Below are 21,226 nucleotides of genomic sequence, written 5' to 3'. Positions count from 1 at the left end.
TGGCACCAACCGTAAAACACGCAGACTGAAAAGAGATCATATTCTATGGAAACCATGTGCATCTTCAAGAGATACAAGATGCATGTAACCATTCTCCGTTGAGGCTGGGAGGAACACAGAAGGTAAACCATTTGGGTGCCATTCAGCCTTGAGTTTATTCTTTGCAGAGACAGAGACAACCACGACTGTCTTAGCAATGACTGCTGAAATTCCCCAGCAAGATAAGATAAGCAGTGTATTTATACAGAACTGTATTTTAAGTATTTAAAGACATACGCAGACAGAAAAAGCATAATGCATACAACAAAACATGCATTACAAGTAAATTGGCTTGACTGGGGAAAACTGATGTTAACTTTCAGTAAAGAGCAACTGGGTACCCTGCTGAAGGACTGAAACATCCACAAAGAATTGCCTAGAAAGCATTAACAATGTCAACATTAACAACAAGTGAAGCAATAAAAATCCTTCTCTGAGGAAAACATGCACCCTCCATCTAAAGTTCACTCAGGTGACACAGAGACATGTTTACTATCTTGTATTTACCTGTCTTCCAAGTAAAGGAAGCACTTCTTTGATCACAGTCTGTATAGTGCTATCCTTATTTACTCGAAGAGAAACGTATGCCATTCCCTCCCTAGAAAGAAAGAAAGCAACACTTACATTTATCAGGACAATAATTTCACCTAATCACACACCCTTTTTAAACTAAATGGCAAATTTACTAAGAATCAGGAAGAGATTACTTATAAAAGATGTTCTTTTAGTCAAATTCAGTATCAGCCCCATCATTTGAGCAAACACTTTAACCTGTCACTAAAACTGTAGCACTACAAATGAATCTGTTCCTACACACAGAACTAACAGAAGGTCTTGGGTGAAGTCTGGCAATGTAGCTGCAGTACTAAGATGAGCAAACATTTACATTTTATTTCACTGCTCTTAAGAAGCGGATAGGTCATCAGCTGGTCTTCACTGCTAAAAACACTGAGAATGTACGGTGTCGGTGGCAAATGGAACAGACGTTTTGCCTTTAACTTTTCCTCCTATTATCACACCAGAAGTTGTACTAAATTCTTTGTGATTAACACTTCTCCCAAACGAACATCAAGCTGTCAAACAATGAGTACCTGTCCTCACTTGTTTGCAGATGCAGTTCAGGTAAGTTCCATCTTCTTGGTGAGATGCACTGTAACAGGACTGAACATAACTTGTTCTGCACATCTAAAAGAACCCACGAGCAGGCTCTCATGCACTGCTGTGAATAATGAGTGTACTACTTTATCAGAAAAGCAAGCAAAAGAATCCTCCAGCACAAAAGAAAAAACTACACTCTGTTACACTAATGAGATCTCAATGTCTGTAACTTTCTGTACAACTACAAAGGACAAACGCAGTTAAGCAAGACAACTTGATAGTAAAAGAGACAAACACTCACTGCAGCCAGGCAGGATAAATTCTGATCACCTCCTCATCCTTTGGTTTGGCTCTAATAATCCAAGCTTCAGGAACAGATTCTCGGAATACTGAGCCCAAGTTGCTGTCCTCTGCAGCATCGTTCCTGTTGATAATGTCATCAGACAGCAGCGCCTGCTGCGTGAAGGTCTGCAGCTCGTACTCCTGCTGGTCATCATTTATATAGTATGCTCTCAAAGCAGCTTCCTACAGCACAGAAAGATAAATTATCGTTTCCATGAAATGGCACAGTAATACTCACACAGTTGCTGACATTCACAAATATGCTACTTGCAGAATCAACCTTTACAATGCTTTTAAAGCACTGAATAAAAAGGAAAAACAACAGCAAAGCTTTAAAAACAAAAACAACAACGAAGCACTGATCTGAGCACAGTACTTTTCTCAAGTGGCAGTGACTTAAACACCATGTTTAAAAGCAAAATTCAGCACTGATAAAGCTGACGTGCAGTGCAGGCAAAGTCAGCTCCACAAGTAAGACGGTAAGTTACACTTGATTTTGCACACACACTCTGCAGTGCACACAGCCCAGGAAGTCAGTGAGGAAAACTGGCTGTAATCTGACCTAGAATTATATGCAGCAGCCTGACAAAATGTGCTTAAAAGTAACAATCCTAAATAAAAGCACATTCAGCCTGCTGGGCAGCTTTCAATGGAGACTATTGATATGCAGGACGTTAAAAGTGATTCTCAGAACTCTAATTGATTTTAAGCACATTATCAGGACAACAATTTCAATGAGCTTCAAACTTCAGTAATTCTGAGGTAATGTATTGTACAGACTCCCTATGTCAACTGCTTTATGACTTGGGAGTCCTTACCATACAAAGGCGCAACTCTTCATACACTCTTTGCATAGCATAGGGTCTCTACTTAAGTTATAAATCAAGATCCCTATATAGAACACATGGATGAGTAGAGTCATCTTCCCACCCAAAAAAGAACACTGAAACAGCTGGACAGTGGACTTTATGTAATCAATAATTCACTACTTTCACAATCAAGCAATGAATGTCAGCACTGAAAGTACAATAGTGATGGCTATGCAGCATCAACTTCAAACTACTAATGAAGACTACCAATCTACAGAAGAGGAATGAGATCTAAGCAGCTGATTATCTAGTACAGTATATATATATATATATTTTTATATATATATAAATATTTATATTTTACTGATGTGAGCTGGATGTATTCAGGATATATATATATATATCCTGAATACATCCAGCTCACATCAGTAAAATCAGACTTCATAACAGGAAGGAGAAGGAGTGCTTAACATATGACATTCCGCTGCATATGCTGCAACAGACTTCTAGACAACAGTATCTACAGATGTTCTACAATAAGAGCACTACACGAAGAAATCAAATTACATTAAAATATTCTGGACCACTTACAGATTTTGTTGTTGAGTTACATTTGTACAATCGATAGCCTTTGAATATTGCAATATACAAATTATTTGTTCCTTCATGACACTGCAGTATTGACCTTCATTGGGTACCTTACCACAACTTCTTCATTTTTTGCAATCCTTGGAACTGAAATCAGTCGAAATTGATTGCGTTTCACTGCGTCGCTTCCATCAAAGATCTTTAATGTTTGTTTGCCTGGAGGAAAACAATTATTGTATTTCAATAACACACCCCTCAAATCATTGAGCTACCTGCACAGGAATCATACAATGAAGCCAGTTCAGCAGTGTGAGAGGACAAGAAGGACACGTACTGTACAAAGTGCTGGAATGGCTCATAAAGATGATGAAGGGACAGAGGGACAGGAGTATCTCTCATATGAGGAGAAGTTGTGAGTGTCCATAGCAGAGAATGAATGCTCAGGGAGTCTCACCCACATCTTTAAGTTTGTAACAGAAGGGTGTAGATGTGAACAGATATAAGAGGCAATAGACAAACATTTTTTCTTGAGTTTAAATGCACTGTGAGATTGGTAAAATACTGGAACACGTTGTCTAGAGAGGTTCTATGTCTCCATTCTTGAAGATACTCAAAACCCAACTGGACACTGGACGTCATTCCTCTTTTATGTTTCAGTCACAGTATGAGCACATTTAAGTACAACCAATTTTCACTTCTGAACTATATTTATGAGTTTATTACCACTGTGCTGAGAGGGTAACTGATGTTCACAGCTTCTTAATACTAAAAAAATGATCTACTTGTTTAAAAACTGCTGGGTTAACGTCAGAAAAAGTAAGATTAATTCAGAAATCTGTCACAGTGATCTGCAAAGTTACTGCAGCATGGACAGATTTTAACCAAAAGACACAGTGTCCTGGGTGACCTTATCTTGGGCTAATACGGCCTGAGAAAACACAACAAACACGATACTGAGGCACAACCAAGGTTCTGAGTTTAAACTTTCATAACAGTATCAAGATCTCTACTGTTTTCTCTAGCAATCCAGATGGCAGACAACCATCTGAGAATAAAAACAGACATCCAAGTTTTAGTGCTTGTTTTCATTCAATCTGCCCTTGTAGCCTGCTTGTAAGATACTAGATGTGCTGACAGAATCCTCAGTAATTTTATCTGAAGGTTTTTACGAGCTTTCCACTTTGTAAGACAAGACAAACATTGCAAAGGGCTGCCCTGACTCAAACTAGTTTGCAGGGAAGAATTTGGATCTCAAGGATGTTCCTTTACAGCTTTGCAGTACACTCAATCCTGCTTTCTTATAATAAAGTTATTAATAAAGTTATTTATCATACAACTTCTATTTATGAGGAGGAAAAAAGAAAAAAACACTTCTCACTTCTTTTTTACTGTCCTCCTTACGGGGGCCACTTTTACTACAACCTGATGGAAGTTGCCTTTCTTGCAGATAAGCTTCTGGGGACAAACAAAAAGCCAAACAGCTACTTATTTGACCACAAACAGTCACCTGGAAGACCATTTCTGGACTAATTCAAGTGCAAATCCACATAATGAAAGTTACCGGGTGTCTTCTGTGAGTCTGGATACATCAAACTAACCTTGGAAAAGAAGATCAACTATAATCACTTCTATCATTAAAGAATGATCTTTCACTCTTCTGCTCCAAATATCAAGTTTAGGAGAATGATCAAATTATAGAAATGAGGTCCATGGCTCTTTTTATGGCAGCTGAACATTTTGCTAAGCATCTTTAGGGGGAAAATCCCTAAACACCCACACATGCTGCCCTTGCTCATTGCTGAAAATGCTTTATTCCTGCATGAAGAATTACAGTGAAGGCTCCCCCTGCTCTGTCAGGAGGTTTGGGAGAAGACATAAACAAGCACTAAGTTGATGTCTTGGCTAAAACCAATACAAGAATGTTACATGCCACTCTGGAACACTATCAAATGGCTTTGACACACATAAAACAGAAAGAAAAAAAAAGAAAGCAAAGAAAAAAGAGGGAGAAGCAGCAATGAGATCTGACAAGCCTCGTCACAAGGACCCTTAAGACTGGTAATAACATTAGCCATATTCTTTCCACACCCTTCTGGTAATGATGACACAGGGAGATTCTACAATATCTCTTGAAGACACTTGCCAGAAAACCTCTTTAAATTTTCATAAAGTACATTCAGAAAAAATTCTTGACCTTCCTAAAAAAAATACCTACAGTAGTAAGTGTTTTGATCACCAGTTGGTAGGAGACATCAAGGGTGAGAGGAAAACATTCATCGAGCAAGAGAGGGACCGGGTGACTGAGAGGGAACCAAACCAAACAGGCAGCAAAGCTGGGGAGTAAATGTTGCTACTGGGAAGAGAGGGGAACTGGGAGATGCTAGTGATGGACAGCTTACAAAACAAACCCGAACACACAGCTCAGAAATGAGAACAGCAGCAGTCCATATCAAGTGTCAGAAAGGGCAGACAAAGAGGGCTGAGGGAAGAAGAAAGAAAGAAAAGCACTGCAGCGGAAAAGTGAAACAAAACAAATGCAGCATGTGATTTTTCAGAAGACTTGTTTTTCTTTTCCAAGCTGTTACAGCCAAGGAAGGGAAATCAACTCTTACAGCCTTTTCCAGCATTCAAGCCAGTACCTCAAAAAATCTTCAAAATGCAGATTAAGGAAACTAACTTGTGGAAGAAAAGGTTTCACCATGACATCACGTGCAGCATTTCAACTTGTTAGTTAAAGCCTCTCCAAGTACCTTCAAACATAAGCTTTTTTGATAAAAGAAGTAGAGGACGTGGAGAAACATCATCAATCAAGCACTACCTATAATGGCTAAGCTTTAAAGTAAATTAAAGCTGCTGAGGCCTTACTATGTAGAATTCAAGTGCTCTCAGTGTGTTATTGATTACTGGCAAGCAACCAGGGCAGAATCTGATGTCCTTGTACATTCCCAGATCCCTGCACATTGACACAAATGTAAGAGCCTGCAATGACTCATTTTTCATGTCAGGAGCTGCTGAGGTGGCTCCTCTGGGGTCAATTTGTTGCATGTATAAAAGAAGCCATTGCTCTTGTATTATTTTTTCACCTACTGTGCCTTCATACTACCATGATATAAAGGTGAACGAGCTTAAAGCTTGCCTCAGGCGTCTCAAGCTTGACAGGACAAATCTGTGGTAGCATCTTAGCCGGGACCAATGCACTGTGTGTTATGGAAACCAAGAAGATCTACAATGGTTCAAATAGGACTCAACATCCCATCTCAGACAGGACAGGTATTGCAGACTTCTGACAAGTACCCCTGAGGAGCACTTTTAACCCCCCCCCCCTTTGTCCCAGATATAGGAGCAATTTAATCAAGCATATATTCTGGGGTGAGATCTTGTTCCCAAGTACACAAACAAACAAACAACGAAAAATAAAATAATTTTAAAAAATAATCCTATTTTGAATTTCTGTTTCTACAGCAACCCAGGCAGCTACATCGGGTAACAAGTATCATGCTTTTCTGCTTACTGATAATAATATAGGGACTGGGATGCCCCTTAAATCATGGCTGGCGTCAGCATCTGAAAAGTAAAGGTTTGAATAATACACCAAGCCCAGAAAATATGAGAATTAATGTATTTACAAAATGCCTTGGAAGTTGCCAGCCTGGCTCAATACTGTTGCAATGGAGCACATTCATTTCTACTATAGCTTGCCTGATCAAAGCTATAAATGCACCCGGCATCTTAATAAGATCCAGATCCAGCTATCTCAAAGGAAGAAGTTTTGAAAAGATATGATGTCCATCCTATAAGTTATTTTCCTGTCTTTAGTTGGTTATCACGTTGAGTGAAATGTCTAGCTGGGATTTATGTCGCATGTTCTTTTCAGAAGTAATTGTGTGCTGAATTACTGAAGAGCAGAAAGTAAATTCAGGAAAGCTAAATTTTGTGGCTGATTTGACAGGGTAATGAATTGACTGTCACTTCTGGTAATCTGCCAGTGGAAAGCAGAGATGAGATGATAAGAACCCTGGATGTGTGCTGGACCTCAAGCTGAGTCCTGGCAGTAGAAGAATGCCTATAAAATAAATTAAGATTAAATGAATTAAATCCTAGAATAAATGAATATTTACCATGTACTGCAACTCTACTTACTTGAATCTGTTGAAATTTGGACATCTTTTGCTGGTCCCTGTGTTGACCCGTCAACATCATCACCTTCATCTGTGAAAAAAGAAAAGACTTTAAGTGAGGACTTTTCTCCTCCATAAAGCCTATCATCTCCTATGAGTTGCTTGTGTGTGTGCCTCTGTCCACTTTCAAAGTGAAGGCTGTTCCTGAAGCCAAACAGTGACAATGCTCTGATTTACTTTTGTTATTCAGGGCAACAGTTCGGCTATTCACATCAAATCCTACCTAATAATCCCCATATTGAAAAGTAATGCAGAGGATCCAGCAGAGATGCATCCAGGCTAACAAAGACCAGCGACCTCACATCAACTTGACTCAGCATTAGGACTGGGATGTCAAGGTCTCTGAGAGAGGGCAACTGATCAATCCACCCACACAGCATTATTGTAGAAGAGCACCAATAAGAGCACCAAGAACACCTCCCCTTCCCCTCAAGCCTGTCCCTGACCACCAGCTAATGGCTGATCAACACAGCATTCTTCTGATTCAAAGGACATGACCTACACTTTAATTAAAGGAATGTAAACAACATTATTACTACAATAAACTTGAATGTGTATAATAAAATTGGTAGGGTTAACAAGTACCCTGTACACCAAAGAGAAAATCTTTCTCTTCCATCACTTAAAATAATGAAGAAGAAACTAGAAAGAGCAGCTATAACCTTGGATGCTCCCCCCCCAAGCTGGTCTGTATTCAAGTTTTGTTTAGAAGTGACCTATAAATTAAGAAAAAAAGAGCTTAAATCTGACAAACTAAAAGAGTACACCGCTGTTTAAAAGATAAACTTGTTTAAAATCACAGACATCATACCAAAACAGGCTGTTTAAAAAGCTCTTGATTAACTTTTGTTAATAACATAAATGTTCCTTCACTAAAGCTTTTGGGAAACTTGTCAAATACCAAACAATACACAAATCAAGATTCATAAGGACCTTCCTAGTATAAATGAGCTCAACTGCATTACTTATTTCTGGTATCAAGTTGGAAGAATTAAAGACTGCACCACTTCCAAGTATGTGCTGTACTTCACCTTCCCCTGGCGAGGAAGCAAATTCATTAAAAAGAAAAGTAATGCACTGAGTAAAGTCATGCCCATCAACAAACAAGCCACATAAGGCTTCCTTTGGCCCTGGACATTTTTAAAGGTCACTTCAGTGCATATACACTATGTAGGCTTAGGGTCATGTACCTCCTGCAGTAGTATCACTGCTGCTGTACTGTCTGAATATGCCAGCACGTGGCTCCTACTAGCATATAACTGCCAACAAGCACACTGAATGCAATCCTAGGAAGAAGCTCAAAGCAAAAAGCTCAAGAACAACCTGTCAGGCTGAGGAAAGAGCAGTTGTAAATATTTCACCTGTATTTTACCTACCATGTATATTATATTCAGAAACAGAATCAAAATATCAATCAACAAATAATTCAGTGGTTCCAAAGAATTCCCCTGATCCTAAAGAGCTGTTAAACAAACATACACTCTAGATGGCAGCAGAACATTACCCTGACAAATACACGACTTCCAGCACAGATGTCCTAGAAGGGCAAACACTTACAGAGAGGCAAATAACAATATTCTTACAAATCACAAGCTAAAGAAAGAACAAATCTCTACCCTGCCCATCATGTCAGCAAAAAGTTGTAAGTACTGCCATGAAATCAGTGAATATCAGCAATCGTAGGCTCCAGAGGATGGTAACACAAGGTTAAACACGCACATCAATTAGCTGAATATAACTGAAAGCTTTTACCTGATTCTGTTTGCAGGTTTTCTGATATTCGAAAACAGTGCAGTTTGCTGAAGTTGCGAGAAAATAACTGCACACAGCTTGGAGGGAGGATCATACTCCTTAATCTTCCAAAGGTACATTCTGGACTGACAACTACATAGCAAGCAGCATGAGCCTGTAAGCAGGAGCATCAGTTAAACACCTTCTGAAACACCAGGAAAGCAAACACACATATAGCAAAATACGCTCTGCAATTGCAAAAATTTGGCTAGGATGTTTATAAACCTTTTGTAAATCACTTTCTTGACATCAGTCATTTCGTCACATTAGATTTTCATCTGTTCCATTAAGTTGTTAAACAAGGAACGATGGGAAGTTTCACAGTGAAGAAACTGCAAGCACAACAGATCTGCTCTGTTACAATCTGGTAATTTTCAGACAGATATCTGGGAATAGTAAAATGTTGATTTCAGGCCACGATCTTCTGTTCTATGTGGACACTTCCTGGGGTACATAACAAAGGCACACTGCTTAAACTGAAGAACTTTTAAACAGCAATAACCTGCTATTAGTGTAAGCATACAAGCAACTTGCTGGCAAGGACTAGCTTGCAAAATTCTGGGGTAAGATATGCTTGGAGCTCTACTGCATCTGCCTTTTTAATTGTCCTAGACCCTCCACTACTGCTGAATATGCATGCTCTGTAACTGCGGCCCTGCCGCATGTCACATACGTGAGGCTGTTTGCAGACAGCTCCTGCCACCTCAGAAATCATGAATCGGATTCCAAATACAAAAAACACCACTTTTAAAATAAATAAGCAAATAAACGATTCAAACAATACCTGAAATATGGCATAGCATCAGGCTTCCATTTTAAATGACTATTACATTGTGTGCCTCACCATGCATTATGTGACAGATCAATTTAGTTCACCAGATGCATATCTCGGCTCCCACCTGCACCTGGTACTAGTTTACACTGCAATCATCTTTAAACAAAAGGTACTATTCAGTTGAGGGACTAATTCTGATCTACACAGCAGACTGGCATTCATGAAAGATACTGAAGGACAAAGTCGTCCTGCACAGGAATTAAGTGTCAGTCATGTGTCAGCACAACATACCAGGATGCCGCACCATTCACATCTCATGCCAGACAGCACCTCAGAAGAGCCACAGGTTTTTTTGCAGACTTCACACCGAGCTCCTGAAGGAAGGTTTCCCTCCCTCCAGTGGTGATGGTAAGTGTCCTGGTAGGAAACATCACAGATTAGCATTGACAATAGCTACAGAAACATCTTCAAACTAATTCAAAGCAAGTAATTCAGTGGGAAGTCAGGAAGTCTCATCTCCGACAGACTGCAGGAAGACAGGAATGTCGTAATGTTCACCAGGGAACAGCCTACTCTACAGGAAAAAGATAATTTCATTCCAGCTTCCACAATGTAAGTATTTAGAAAGACGCCACATACTGGTTACAGCTTTTAATCAGGACATTTTATACAGTGCGCAGACTTTCCAGCAAGAGTTCAGTAAACCTTGAGAATCTAAGTTCATCTCACTATCTGCAGCACATTCCATAGCCACAAGTCTTTGTCTAGAGACAGGGCTGCAAAAGAGCTTTGTTAACTGTCAGCCTGTGCAAAGAAAAAAACAACCCAGAAAATAACAAACCAAGCGGTCAGGACTTTTGTCTCCCACACCTCTAACCCTTATTTTTGCAGTGAAAATGTGCGAGCACATTCTGTATCAGGCAAACTGACACTTACGTGGTCCTGGTGCCCATCCTGGTGACACTGCCGGCAATCGCTGCAAGCAAACAGGAGACAATCTGTGTGGACGTGCAGCTCACAGACTGAAAAGATGAAAACAAGAAAATCTCTAAGTCAGAGTCCCTTAGTTTCTCTGTTCCTCCTCCAGTACCTTCCTGCAACACATTTTCATCAATTCTTGCTCTTTTCTGTTCAGCAATGATAGGCAATAAAAGATTACCAGCACTACCCTGAGTGTTGCTCCACTTCCTTTGTGTTAAATTAATGCAGCAAATACGAGGAAAGGCTGAGCTGACTTTGCTTATAACTACTACTTGCCCTTTTTCTTCCATACAGCAAGCTGAACTTGTAGCAACTGTTTGGCTTATTACAGCTTGTATCAACTTTTCATGTGATAAGCTGCATGCTATCACGCTTTTTCTTTTATCATGCTGAAGTCCACTCTGATTTAATCAAATCCAAAAGACTCAATGTTAGAAGCAGGAACAGAAATTCTGCATCTGAACACCAAGCGTTGAGCCTAATGTAAATTATATTCCTGAAAGCGTGCTCCAAACCCTTCCCAAACCCAATGGAACCTCAACACACGAGGTGTCTTCCTTGCTGGGTAGAGTACAACAGCCTGAATATTTCATTTGCTCAGGAACTAAATCCTCCTCATCACTGGATGACACACTGAGCATTGCATTTTAAACTCAACCAGAACAAACAGGTACGTTCATCCTAGAGATCTGTCTAAGCTATGGTACTTCTCTAAGGAAGACACAGATGTATGAAAAAGATATATCTCTAGCTGCTTTTTAAAGACTTCTCTACACAAGTGCTCTGGGAAGGCATCCAACTTCTTGGTCCAGAAAACAAAAGTAAGAGGTAGGAGTCAAGACTCTCCAAATGTAACTTTTCCCCCATAAAACAGATAACTGATCCAAGCAGGCTGCAATAGTCTGAAGAGTGTAACCTGAAGACTGAAAAGGCAGAACTGTGAATGTTATCTCTGCTACCAGAAAGCATTCCGAAAACAGTATTCAACTTCCTGAAGGGTAATACCTGTTTTGAAAGAGTTCTCTCCAACCTGCACTCACAGTCAGAAAGAAAATGTGTGCATGTGAGGGGCAGGAGTGCCATAGGAGTTGAACCCTTAAGGCAGCTTAATCCCACTGATGGGAAAGATAAGGTTGCTCGCATGTAAAGACTGATTCAAATCAACACCCCACCAGTTCTATCTTTAGCAGCACTTCCATAACCCACTCAGTTCTTTAAGTCAAAGCAGAAGGTTTTCTGTTCAGCTTTTCAAGTTCAGCTTTATTATGGAAGTGCTGTGAATGCATTTCAGAAATACAAACTGGACAGGACAACCTTTTAAATACTACCCATGCTCCTCAAAAAACAAATAAGACCCATTCATTAAGTAAAAGTTTACTGTTCCTGACTGATGCTTAAAAATAAACTACTATAAAGCGACCAATGTTAACAAACGTTTGTGTTAGTCTCTTTTTTCCTCCTCTATTTCCATTCCTTCTTGGAAAGAAAACGAAACGGAACGGCCAGCATCCTGAGTCCAAGCTGAAGAGTTTTTAGTGCATTTTCTACAGCACGAACAGCTACCCACTGCAATTAATAACTGTCAGTAGAGATTGGCTCATACACTTAATAGGCAAGAAAATAGAATATTTGGTATCCAGTCTTGTCAGGAGCTAAGATACATATGTGCTTGTTTCTGAAAACAGATGCCCTATCACACAAGCACGGTGAGCAGTATTAGTCTGTTAACTTTCCTTTAACAAAACAACACAAAGCCAAAAAAAAAAGATATTGCAAGACATGGAGAGCTTAATGCCAATTGCTTTAAAAGTGCATCCAGCTACGTCAGCCATTTGCTTAGTAAAAGTAACTTCACGTCAGCAGCACTTCCTGTCTTAGTTAAGCCAAGTTTCCCAAGACAAATTCTTCAAACCTCAACATCAGAGGAGAACATCACAACCAACAGCAGACTTGTACCACTGAGCACAGCCATTATGAATCAGCAAAAAAGGAAGCAAGTCTAACTTCTACATTCCTATCTGAAAGCTGATTTCTAAAACAAATTCTAGAAGTACTTTTGGAGAGGAAGGGAAGGATCATTTCTTTTTGGTACACCTGATTAATCTCAATTGAGATACATTTTTGAGAAGCCAAGGAGACAAAAGTTGAAGATATTGGTATTAACAACATGGAACAGCAAAATCTCACCAAGCAAAACAAAAACGATCTGTTGAATCCACAGAACATAATTCAGAATCTTCAATGGACTCTAGAAAGTGCCTACACATTTGTATTACCTAACTGCAATGGGATTTCACATATTTCATGGAAACCTCTGAAAAAAAACCCATATTCACTTGCAACAGGTACAAAGGCAATATAATATAACTAAGATCTTAAGAAGGTGAAGGTAAATTTTAGAAAGCTTGAACTAAAACAGATCACTAAGCTGAAGCTGTTTCTCAGAGTTAAGACGACGCAACTGGAGAAAATTTTCTTTTCCAATTCTTGGTTTATTTCATGTCCCACACCAGTTTCAAAGGCTAATGATGATACGCCATGGGAAAAGACTCTGTGGCATCTGCTGCTCCTTGATCATCCCACCAAGGCAGCCAGCTCACATGGTAATTGCATTAAGAGACAGATTCCAATTCGTCAGTAGAACAAATTTTAGATTTGTGATGGAATTCACCATTTTTTGCAGAAGCAAAAAAACCCCAAACCCAAACAAAAACCAACCAACCAAACAAACCCAAAACACTGCATAATTTAAAGTCTAAATTCTTGGATCAAAAAGAAACATTTTCCCTACAGTTACGCCTAAGTGACTGCATCAAGTAAGACAGTATCTGCAGCACAAGACCCATCCTGAAAGCATCCCAAATCCATCTCAGGGGGCTTTTAATCTTGAAAACAGTAACAACAACCCCCCCAAAAAACTAAACAAAGCCAAAAGAAAATAACAGTTCACAGCTAGTATTCATTTAAAACACTACATTCTATTCAACCTCACAACATCAACCTCATTAAGATCAAGAGAAGTTTGTGACAAGAGTATACACACAAGCAGGTATGCAAGGCATACATCACTGGATGACATACAAATTACTGGATGGCTACACAAACTGAGCATGTTAAATTACCTTCGCATCGAAAGGCAGATGACTCCAGTGACTTCCTGCACACTGTGCAGAACTTTCTCTTGTAATGTCCTGGAGGCCCAAAACAGTGTGCAACTGGAACCTGTCAAAGAAGAACACATGGCTCATCATCAACTGCAGCTTTCCAAACAGTATTTATAGCTGACAGAAGCTCTTCTTTTGTGCAAGATGGGGTAGTATATATAATGTGTGCTTAGGTAAAACTGAGAACAAAAATTATATGTACAAACCTCTAAATTCTATGATTCTATGAAGGAATACACCTGAACTTTATACTTGTTCCAGAGACCCTACAAGATGCATACCTTTGTCAAAACTGACATCTACATTATAAGAGAGAAGCACAACTACATCTTTAAGATGTCAGAAGCCAAACAACTTCCATAAGTTTGCGCCACCATTTAGGTTAGTAACTTTTCAGATTCTTAAACTTGTATTTTGTAACCCTCAAGCCCCTCCTGACAAACATACCCCATTTATCTTCTGGCTCTTGCCAGTTTTCCTGTGAAAAACTAGCAATTAATCTGACACATCCTGAAACAGAGTTTGGAGACCTAAAATGTCCCTTCCACTTACAAAGGCTTGGTTCCCACTTGCATTTCTGTCCCTGGAAGCTAAATAACCTTGTACCTTGAGCATGCACAGTGAAATCAGCAAGATAAAACTCTGCCAGATGTAACCTGAGAGGAAAAGAATACTGTGGAAGTTTAATCAAGGGGTAAATCAAGAGAGACCTCTGTTAGCTCAGTAACATGCTTTGGACACCCAGCCTGGACTTGCAATCCTTTCAACAATCATCACTTGAAATTTAAATCTTCACTTCCCCTGCCTTCAGTCTGACTATTTTATCTTACAGCCGGCACAGAAATACAGGCTTGTCCTTACTGCCACTGAGTTAAATAAGCAAGAAAATGACTGCTCCCCCTAATTTGCTCTAGACATGATATGTATAAAACTACTGCAGAGCCTGCTGGAAAAGAGGATGGGATGATAGGAAAAAATCCATGGAAAAGAGCCAGTACAGCACAATGAGGCAGCTGATCAATCACACGCTGTTTTTCCCTAGCAGCTCATTACATTACATTGAAGAAGTTCCAAGCACCCTACATATAAACGATACCAAACTCTTAAGACAGGGAAAAGTTGGTGAGGCACCATGTCACCATACAAAATGTTATCTATTATTCATTAACTTACATTCACCTGTACAAGAGCAGCAAACTACAGACACGGACGGAGGCTTACAGAAAGAAAGTGAATAATTGATGAGAACTGAAACTTCTTTTTCAATTCAGCTCCTTAAATTACTTTAGGCAAACCACTAAAGCCAATTTCCTGAGAAAGATACAGAAAATTTCTACTAACAATACCACTAAGTGACATCTAGGTGCCCTCACAGTATTGATCAGAAATCCATCAACAGAAAATATAATGCTAACGCTCCAGCATAATCTCCAGGATGACCTTGTACTGATGTACAGGATGTTCCCAGTCCTGATGCTTTTTGCTGCCACCTGGTAAGAAACCCAAAGCATCAGTGCTAGGCATTTCTATAACAGTTTGTATCAGCCAGCAATGAAATCTGATTCTACAGAAATCTAAAGCTCAGACTTAAGAATATCAACTGAAACAGCAACTTACTGTAGAACAGGAGAGAAAAGTAATTTAAATACACAGAATTAGTTACCAAAACATTAATTGGTGCTAATGCAAGGGAATAAAGCACATATCCACATGTAACCTCACTACATCCAGAAACCATTTCTTCATGATACAGATGTCCGTGATAGAACACCAGACCTTAGCTACCCATACACAAATTAGCTCTCAAGGAATCCAAAGGATGGGAACTGCACAGCAAACTAAATTACATTTCAAATCAGAAATCTATTGTACTTCTATTATGGCTAAGATCCATGTAAGAGCTTTGCACTGCAATTATGAGTTGTTTGTACTAGCTTTCCTTATATTGGAAAGAGAAGCTGATACACGAAGAACCATCACTCCTTGCTTTTATTGCTACGGTGGAAACTAACTTCTATCAAGATCAACATCATGAATTAGCAGAAACAAACTCACTAACATTCCACGCCACTTCTGAATCTGAAGGGTCATCGGTACAGCCATGGGGTTACTCTGGGAGAGCTTAAGTTACCAGGCAACTTGCACCAGCCCAGCTACCACAATGAGCAATCCGGAGTTCATGAACTACTGTACCAGCCCTCCCCTTCTACCTCTGTGGCTGGCTATCATTTTGAGGAAGAAAAAGAGTAGAATTTAGGGCGATATAAGGATTACCCTCAGTAAGTTTGCAGACTCCAAGCTGGGAGGGAGTGTTGATCTGCCTGAGGGGAAAAGGGCACTACAGAGGGATCTGGATATTCTGGATCAATGGGCCAAGGCAAACTGTATGAATTTCAATACAACCGAGTGTTGGGTCCTGCATTTTGGTCACAACAACCCCAGGCAACACTACAGGCTTGGGGAGGTGAGTCTAGAAGGCTGCCTGATGGAAAGGGACCTCAGTGTACTGATACACAGTCAGCTGAATATGAGCCAGCAGTGTGCCCAGGTGGCCAAGAAGGCCAATGGCATCCTGGCTTGTGTCAGGAATGGTGTGGTGAGCAGGACGAGGGAAGTCATCCTGCCCCTGTACTCGGCATTGGTGAGGCCTCACCTCGAGTGCTGTGTTCAGTTTTGGGCACCTCAGTACAGAAAGGACATGGAGGTACTGGAGCAGGTCCAGAGAAGGGCAACGAGGCTGGGGAAGGGCTTGGAGAACTGACCCTATGAGGAGAGGCTGAAGGTACTGGGGAAAAGAAGTCTGGGGAAAAGAAGGCTGAGGGGAGACCTTATTGCTCTCTTCCAATATCTGAAAGGTGCTTACAGCGAGAGCGGGGTTGGTCTCTTCTCACTGGTGAGGGGTGACAGGACAACGGGAAATGGACTCAAGTTGCGCCAGGGTAAGTTTAGGTTGGATATCAGGAAAAACTTCTTTACAGAAAGAGTAGTTCAACACTGGAATAGGCTCCCCTGGGAGGTGGTTGAGTCACCATCCCTGCATGTGTTTAAAAGCCATTTGGATGTGGTGCTCAGGGACATGATTTAGCAGAGGGTTATTACAGTTGGGGTTGAGTTGTGGTTTGACTTGATGATCTTTAAGGTCTTTTCCAACCTGAGTGATTCTATGATTCCATGATTACCAATAAACAATTTACACAATTTTACTTGGCTGCTAAATTATGGCTTGTGGCTGGCAAGCTCCATGCAAATGCATTTGAATCACAATGCAGCTATGGACCAAGTGTTGAAGACCTGGAGGTCAGACCTGCTTGCAGAAGGTAGTCGGGGCTGTCCAAGAAGCTCCCACACAAAATCAGATCAGTCTGGAGTCCAACCATTGCTATGGTAGAAACAGAATCCCTGAACCACAGAACAGCTGTAGAGATCATTGAGTCTAATCCACCTGCTAAATAAAGCAGGTCTCCTACAGCAGATAGGAGAACAACCAGAGGGAAAGGCTCAGGTCAGCAAGCCTGCTCTTCCAGCAGAGACTCCAAAATCTTCTGCAAGCTCCAAAATCTTCTCCTTCAGTACCACAGCTTGTGAATGCAGCTGCTACCCAAGCTCTGAACGTCAAGCCACATCTCATCTTCAGCATTACAATCTCTGCAAGAAGCTGATGACCCAAATCAGGATGTTTCCACCCCAGACAACCTGGCTGTAAGAAGAAAAGCACTGAAGGAAGTTTTGTAAGTTTTGTGAAGTCTACCTGCTCTTCCTGAAGTGGAAGTGTTTAGAAACAACTACAGCAATGCATCAATGTATTCCAGAAGAAACAAACCATCACAAATGCTTCATTTCATTAGAACTACTTTTATTATACTATCATTTCCATTTTATTTTAATATACAAAACACCCCATACAACACATTTGTATGGTAAATTTAAGAGGCCACAAATCTGCAACTCATTCCAACCCAACAAAGGAAACTTCATATTTTACACCCATTCAGCTTTTGTTTTCACTGTCATTTTGTCTTTCGTTCAGATTTTTCTTTTCTAAAAAATGCCTCAGAGCAGGCAAATACCTGTGAGGACATAGGGAGAAGTGTCTGAACTTGGAGGAGTTGCAAAGATCTCACGAGTGAAACAATTCCCATCCCTGGCAAACCATGAAAACACAGATGTGTTCAGAAGACTGATCCGTGACATTTCATTTCAAATCATGATCTGGATCCAATCTGGAACAGTACGTGCAGGTGAGAAAGATTAACAACAGAGTAGAAAACAGCTCCTTAGGGCAGCCTGAAGAGTGAATTCATCAAGAAAGATATGAGGTTGGATGCAGACGTGGCACGTTTCTGAGGGCACCGACCTGACGCCAGAAAGGAAACCCTGGTTCAGGAATTAAAAGCTTCCATGGCCTGTCTGCTGAAAAACTATTCTCTCACAGTCTGTGTTAGTACTGATGAGCTTCAACAATAGCCCTTTTCTCTAATGAGATCTGGGATTAAAAAAAACACAACCATCATCATCTTGGGGTACACTGAATAATAACATGCTGGAGGGAAAAATCCCCATCCATCCATGAGTGATGCAATATGTAAGCACAGGATTTTCACCATGCAAAAGCAAAGCAACAAATATTATTTTGAACAACTAAAATTTACAGCAAATTCACAAAAGAAGCAATCACAACTGTTTAAATGCCTATGAAAAAAATGAATGCTTCTCAGTTGGCCATGTACCACTCCTGCAAAGATCCCTGCACAGTCTGAGTCACCATTCCTTTTCCCATGCTACAATGACTGACTGCCAGCACACTGAAACAGTAATAGATGCTAATTCTTAGCAATAGCATTTCTCACTATCTGCGCATCCCTTTATTGTGGGCTACAAGACTGACAGCAGCACTTCTCATTGTTTCACTGGCAATGTTCTGCGTATCAGCCCCCTCTTTTTTGACAGTCTAAATTATACTTCCCAAAATGAAAATGCGTGGGGAAGATGAAGTGCGCAGCAAAGGCTGAACTGCATTAACCTCTAAGACAAAGCACATTAAATGCAAATGACTGGCTAACTTCCTGTAACCTCCAGTTCCATGCTGTTTTAAACCTTCCATTCCCTAACCAGGCTTCCACAATGCAAAGAAACCTGCAATGCTTTTCTGTGTACAAAGAAGGGAATGTAGATTCCCTTCAGAAGTTCACAGATTGACACAATGAATATCCCATAACTTTGATTTTAGTCAGGGAGGTCTGTAACATTCCCAACTTACGCATTTCTATTTTATAATGCTGCATTTGATGTTTGATCATGCCTCCTTACTATACTTGTAACGTTTCTCAACTTGTACAGGAAGGTTCCCACCTGCTTCCTCCCCTCTACTCTTTCCATCACCTCTTTCCAGGTGGTGACATTTTAGACTCTTAGTATTACAGTTGATATTATTATCTTCAAAATTAGTCTATCTTTCAGACCCTTTTTCAAAAGCAATTCTTACAAAGTTGTGTGGGAGAAAAAGTCTCAACACACCTAAAAAACCAAGATTTTACTACTAAAATAAATCCATGTGAACTCTTACCATTTAGTGAAGCCCTGATTTGACTCTAAAATCCTGTGCTTTTAATGCAAAGACTTTATTCTCTAGGCACAACAAGCAAGCAAATCCTCAAGATCAATGTTCAGCAGAAGCCAAACTGCCCCTTCACTAGGCAGAAACTTAGCATTTTCCCAGTAAGATGCACTTACTGAAAAAAAGGAAAAGAAGTGAGTTACATGGAGTTCTTTAACTATGATACACACGTTATGGTTTCCTGAGAGCACTGATATCTATCTGTCACCCCACGCCATTACTGTGAGACTTCCAGGTAATGACACAATGTAAAATGTCTACTAGTAGTTAAAGAATGCACATAATTGCTCTTCAAAGACAGACTGTCTGCAGCCGCCTGCAGCAGGGAAGTTTTTAAGGAAATGCCAGACTTTGTCTCTGAGCAGCAGTAAAAGCTTCAGTGATGACTAACACAATTGATTTAAGCATTACAACATCAGCAAGCCACTTCACATGCTACTTAGTGATAAATTTGTGCCATTATGACAAAAAAGAGACATAACAGTGTGTGCTTACTCACCCTTACAAGGCTGGGAGCAATACATGAGCAAGGTATGTTGACATTCTTGAGGCACTTCTCATGGGACATGAAGTTGCAAACTGTGGAAATCAAAAGAGAACAGTGATTATGTCTTTCACAAAGAAGGGATATTTGTGGTGAAACACAAACAAATAGGAAAACAAACAAACAAAAAATATCACGTGTGGTGGAACACAATGGGAACAAATCATTCTAGTCACATTTGCTCTCCATTAGCTATGAGTACGTACACAACTGTCACATCTCTCGAGGCACACCAACTCCAACCAGTTTTGTTACCAAGATGCTGGTGATAGAAAACAAAAGAACAGAGCTCATACAAATTCATTACAGGCCAGCAGCAGCTCCTTCCCTCCCACTCTCTCCATTGCCACCAAAATGACTTCTTAATTTTCAGGAGAGATTTTAAGCAGCCGACAGCCTAAAATAGCTCTTTGAAGCAGCCAACGTAGATGGACATGCTTGAGAGCAAACTCTACTAAAAGTAAGTGCATGTGTCAGGAATAAATGGGAGGAAACAGCACTGGAACACAGTGCAGTGGATGAAAGAGACAGAAGTCACCAGTTTTATGCACAACTTTGAAACTCAAGAGTTTCTTCTTATTAACTATTACTACTACCACTACTATTGCTACTTTGGCAGCAACAGGTTTAAAATTCCACCAAAGCTTTACTAAATGTCTCGTCCCTGGAGACACTCAAGGTAACTCAACATTCAAGGAATTAGTTAGCATAGGACAACCCAGTGCCTAGAGTGAGTTAGCAATACCTGCTGTTAGGGAATCATGAGTGTGCATTTTGTGTGGTATAAATATGACTGCTTGAGAGACACCAGTTGTGCAATTGGGGCGGCACAAGCCCCACAGTGTGCTGGTGTATACATCATAAATAAACTACTCTACATTCTGACTCTTGTGAGTCTGATTGCTGTTCTGCAGGTCATCCACAACCTCACACTAACCAGGAACTAAAGCCAAGCAGTGATGGCTTTAGAGTCCTCCACCTTTTCCTCACACGCCAACACAACAATCTTAACGCGGGTTCACTTATTTACATGGTTTACTGCCAGTCCATGCAAATAAACTTTCCTCTTGATGGCACAAAAACCAGAATGACCCCTTTCACATTCTAATGCACGTAGTAGGCTGATATTTGCTTTACATTAGTCTTCAAGTCAGGAAAAAAATTACACTGCAAGTCACTGCTGCGCTCAGACATTCATCATTGGCAGCTCAAGACTGTGACCTACGTAGTAATGAGAAGTGGAGTGGGAAGAGAGGAGATAAAACCTGTTGTTGGCTGCTGGAAGTGTCACATCTGTCTTTAT

The 21,226-nt window shown here is 40.3% G+C and overlaps 1 protein-coding gene across 1 annotated transcript in view; it reads right to left on the bottom strand.

Annotated features, from left to right (window-relative positions):
- The window catches only part of DGKQ (diacylglycerol kinase theta), a 53,311-nt gene that overhangs the window by 18,454 nt on the left and 13,631 nt on the right, over nucleotides 1–21,226 (bottom strand). The window contains 9 exon segments of the mRNA XM_085527923.1: nucleotides 547–637; nucleotides 1,439–1,662; nucleotides 2,992–3,092; nucleotides 7,017–7,085; nucleotides 8,807–8,960; nucleotides 9,912–10,037; nucleotides 10,557–10,642; nucleotides 13,724–13,823; nucleotides 19,879–19,958. Of these exon segments, the coding sequence (XP_085384049.1) occupies nucleotides 547–637; nucleotides 1,439–1,662; nucleotides 2,992–3,092; nucleotides 7,017–7,085; nucleotides 8,807–8,960; nucleotides 9,912–10,037; nucleotides 10,557–10,642; nucleotides 13,724–13,823; nucleotides 19,879–19,958 (1,031 nt within the window).

The sequence above is a fragment of the Coturnix japonica genome, chromosome Z (assembly GCF_054131305.1).
Source record: "Coturnix japonica strain WE chromosome Z, WE-NBRP24, whole genome shotgun sequence".
NCBI classification, from domain to species: Eukaryota; Metazoa; Chordata; class Aves; order Galliformes; family Phasianidae; genus Coturnix; species Coturnix japonica.
This window is presented reverse-complemented; position numbering and strand designations above follow the sequence as displayed.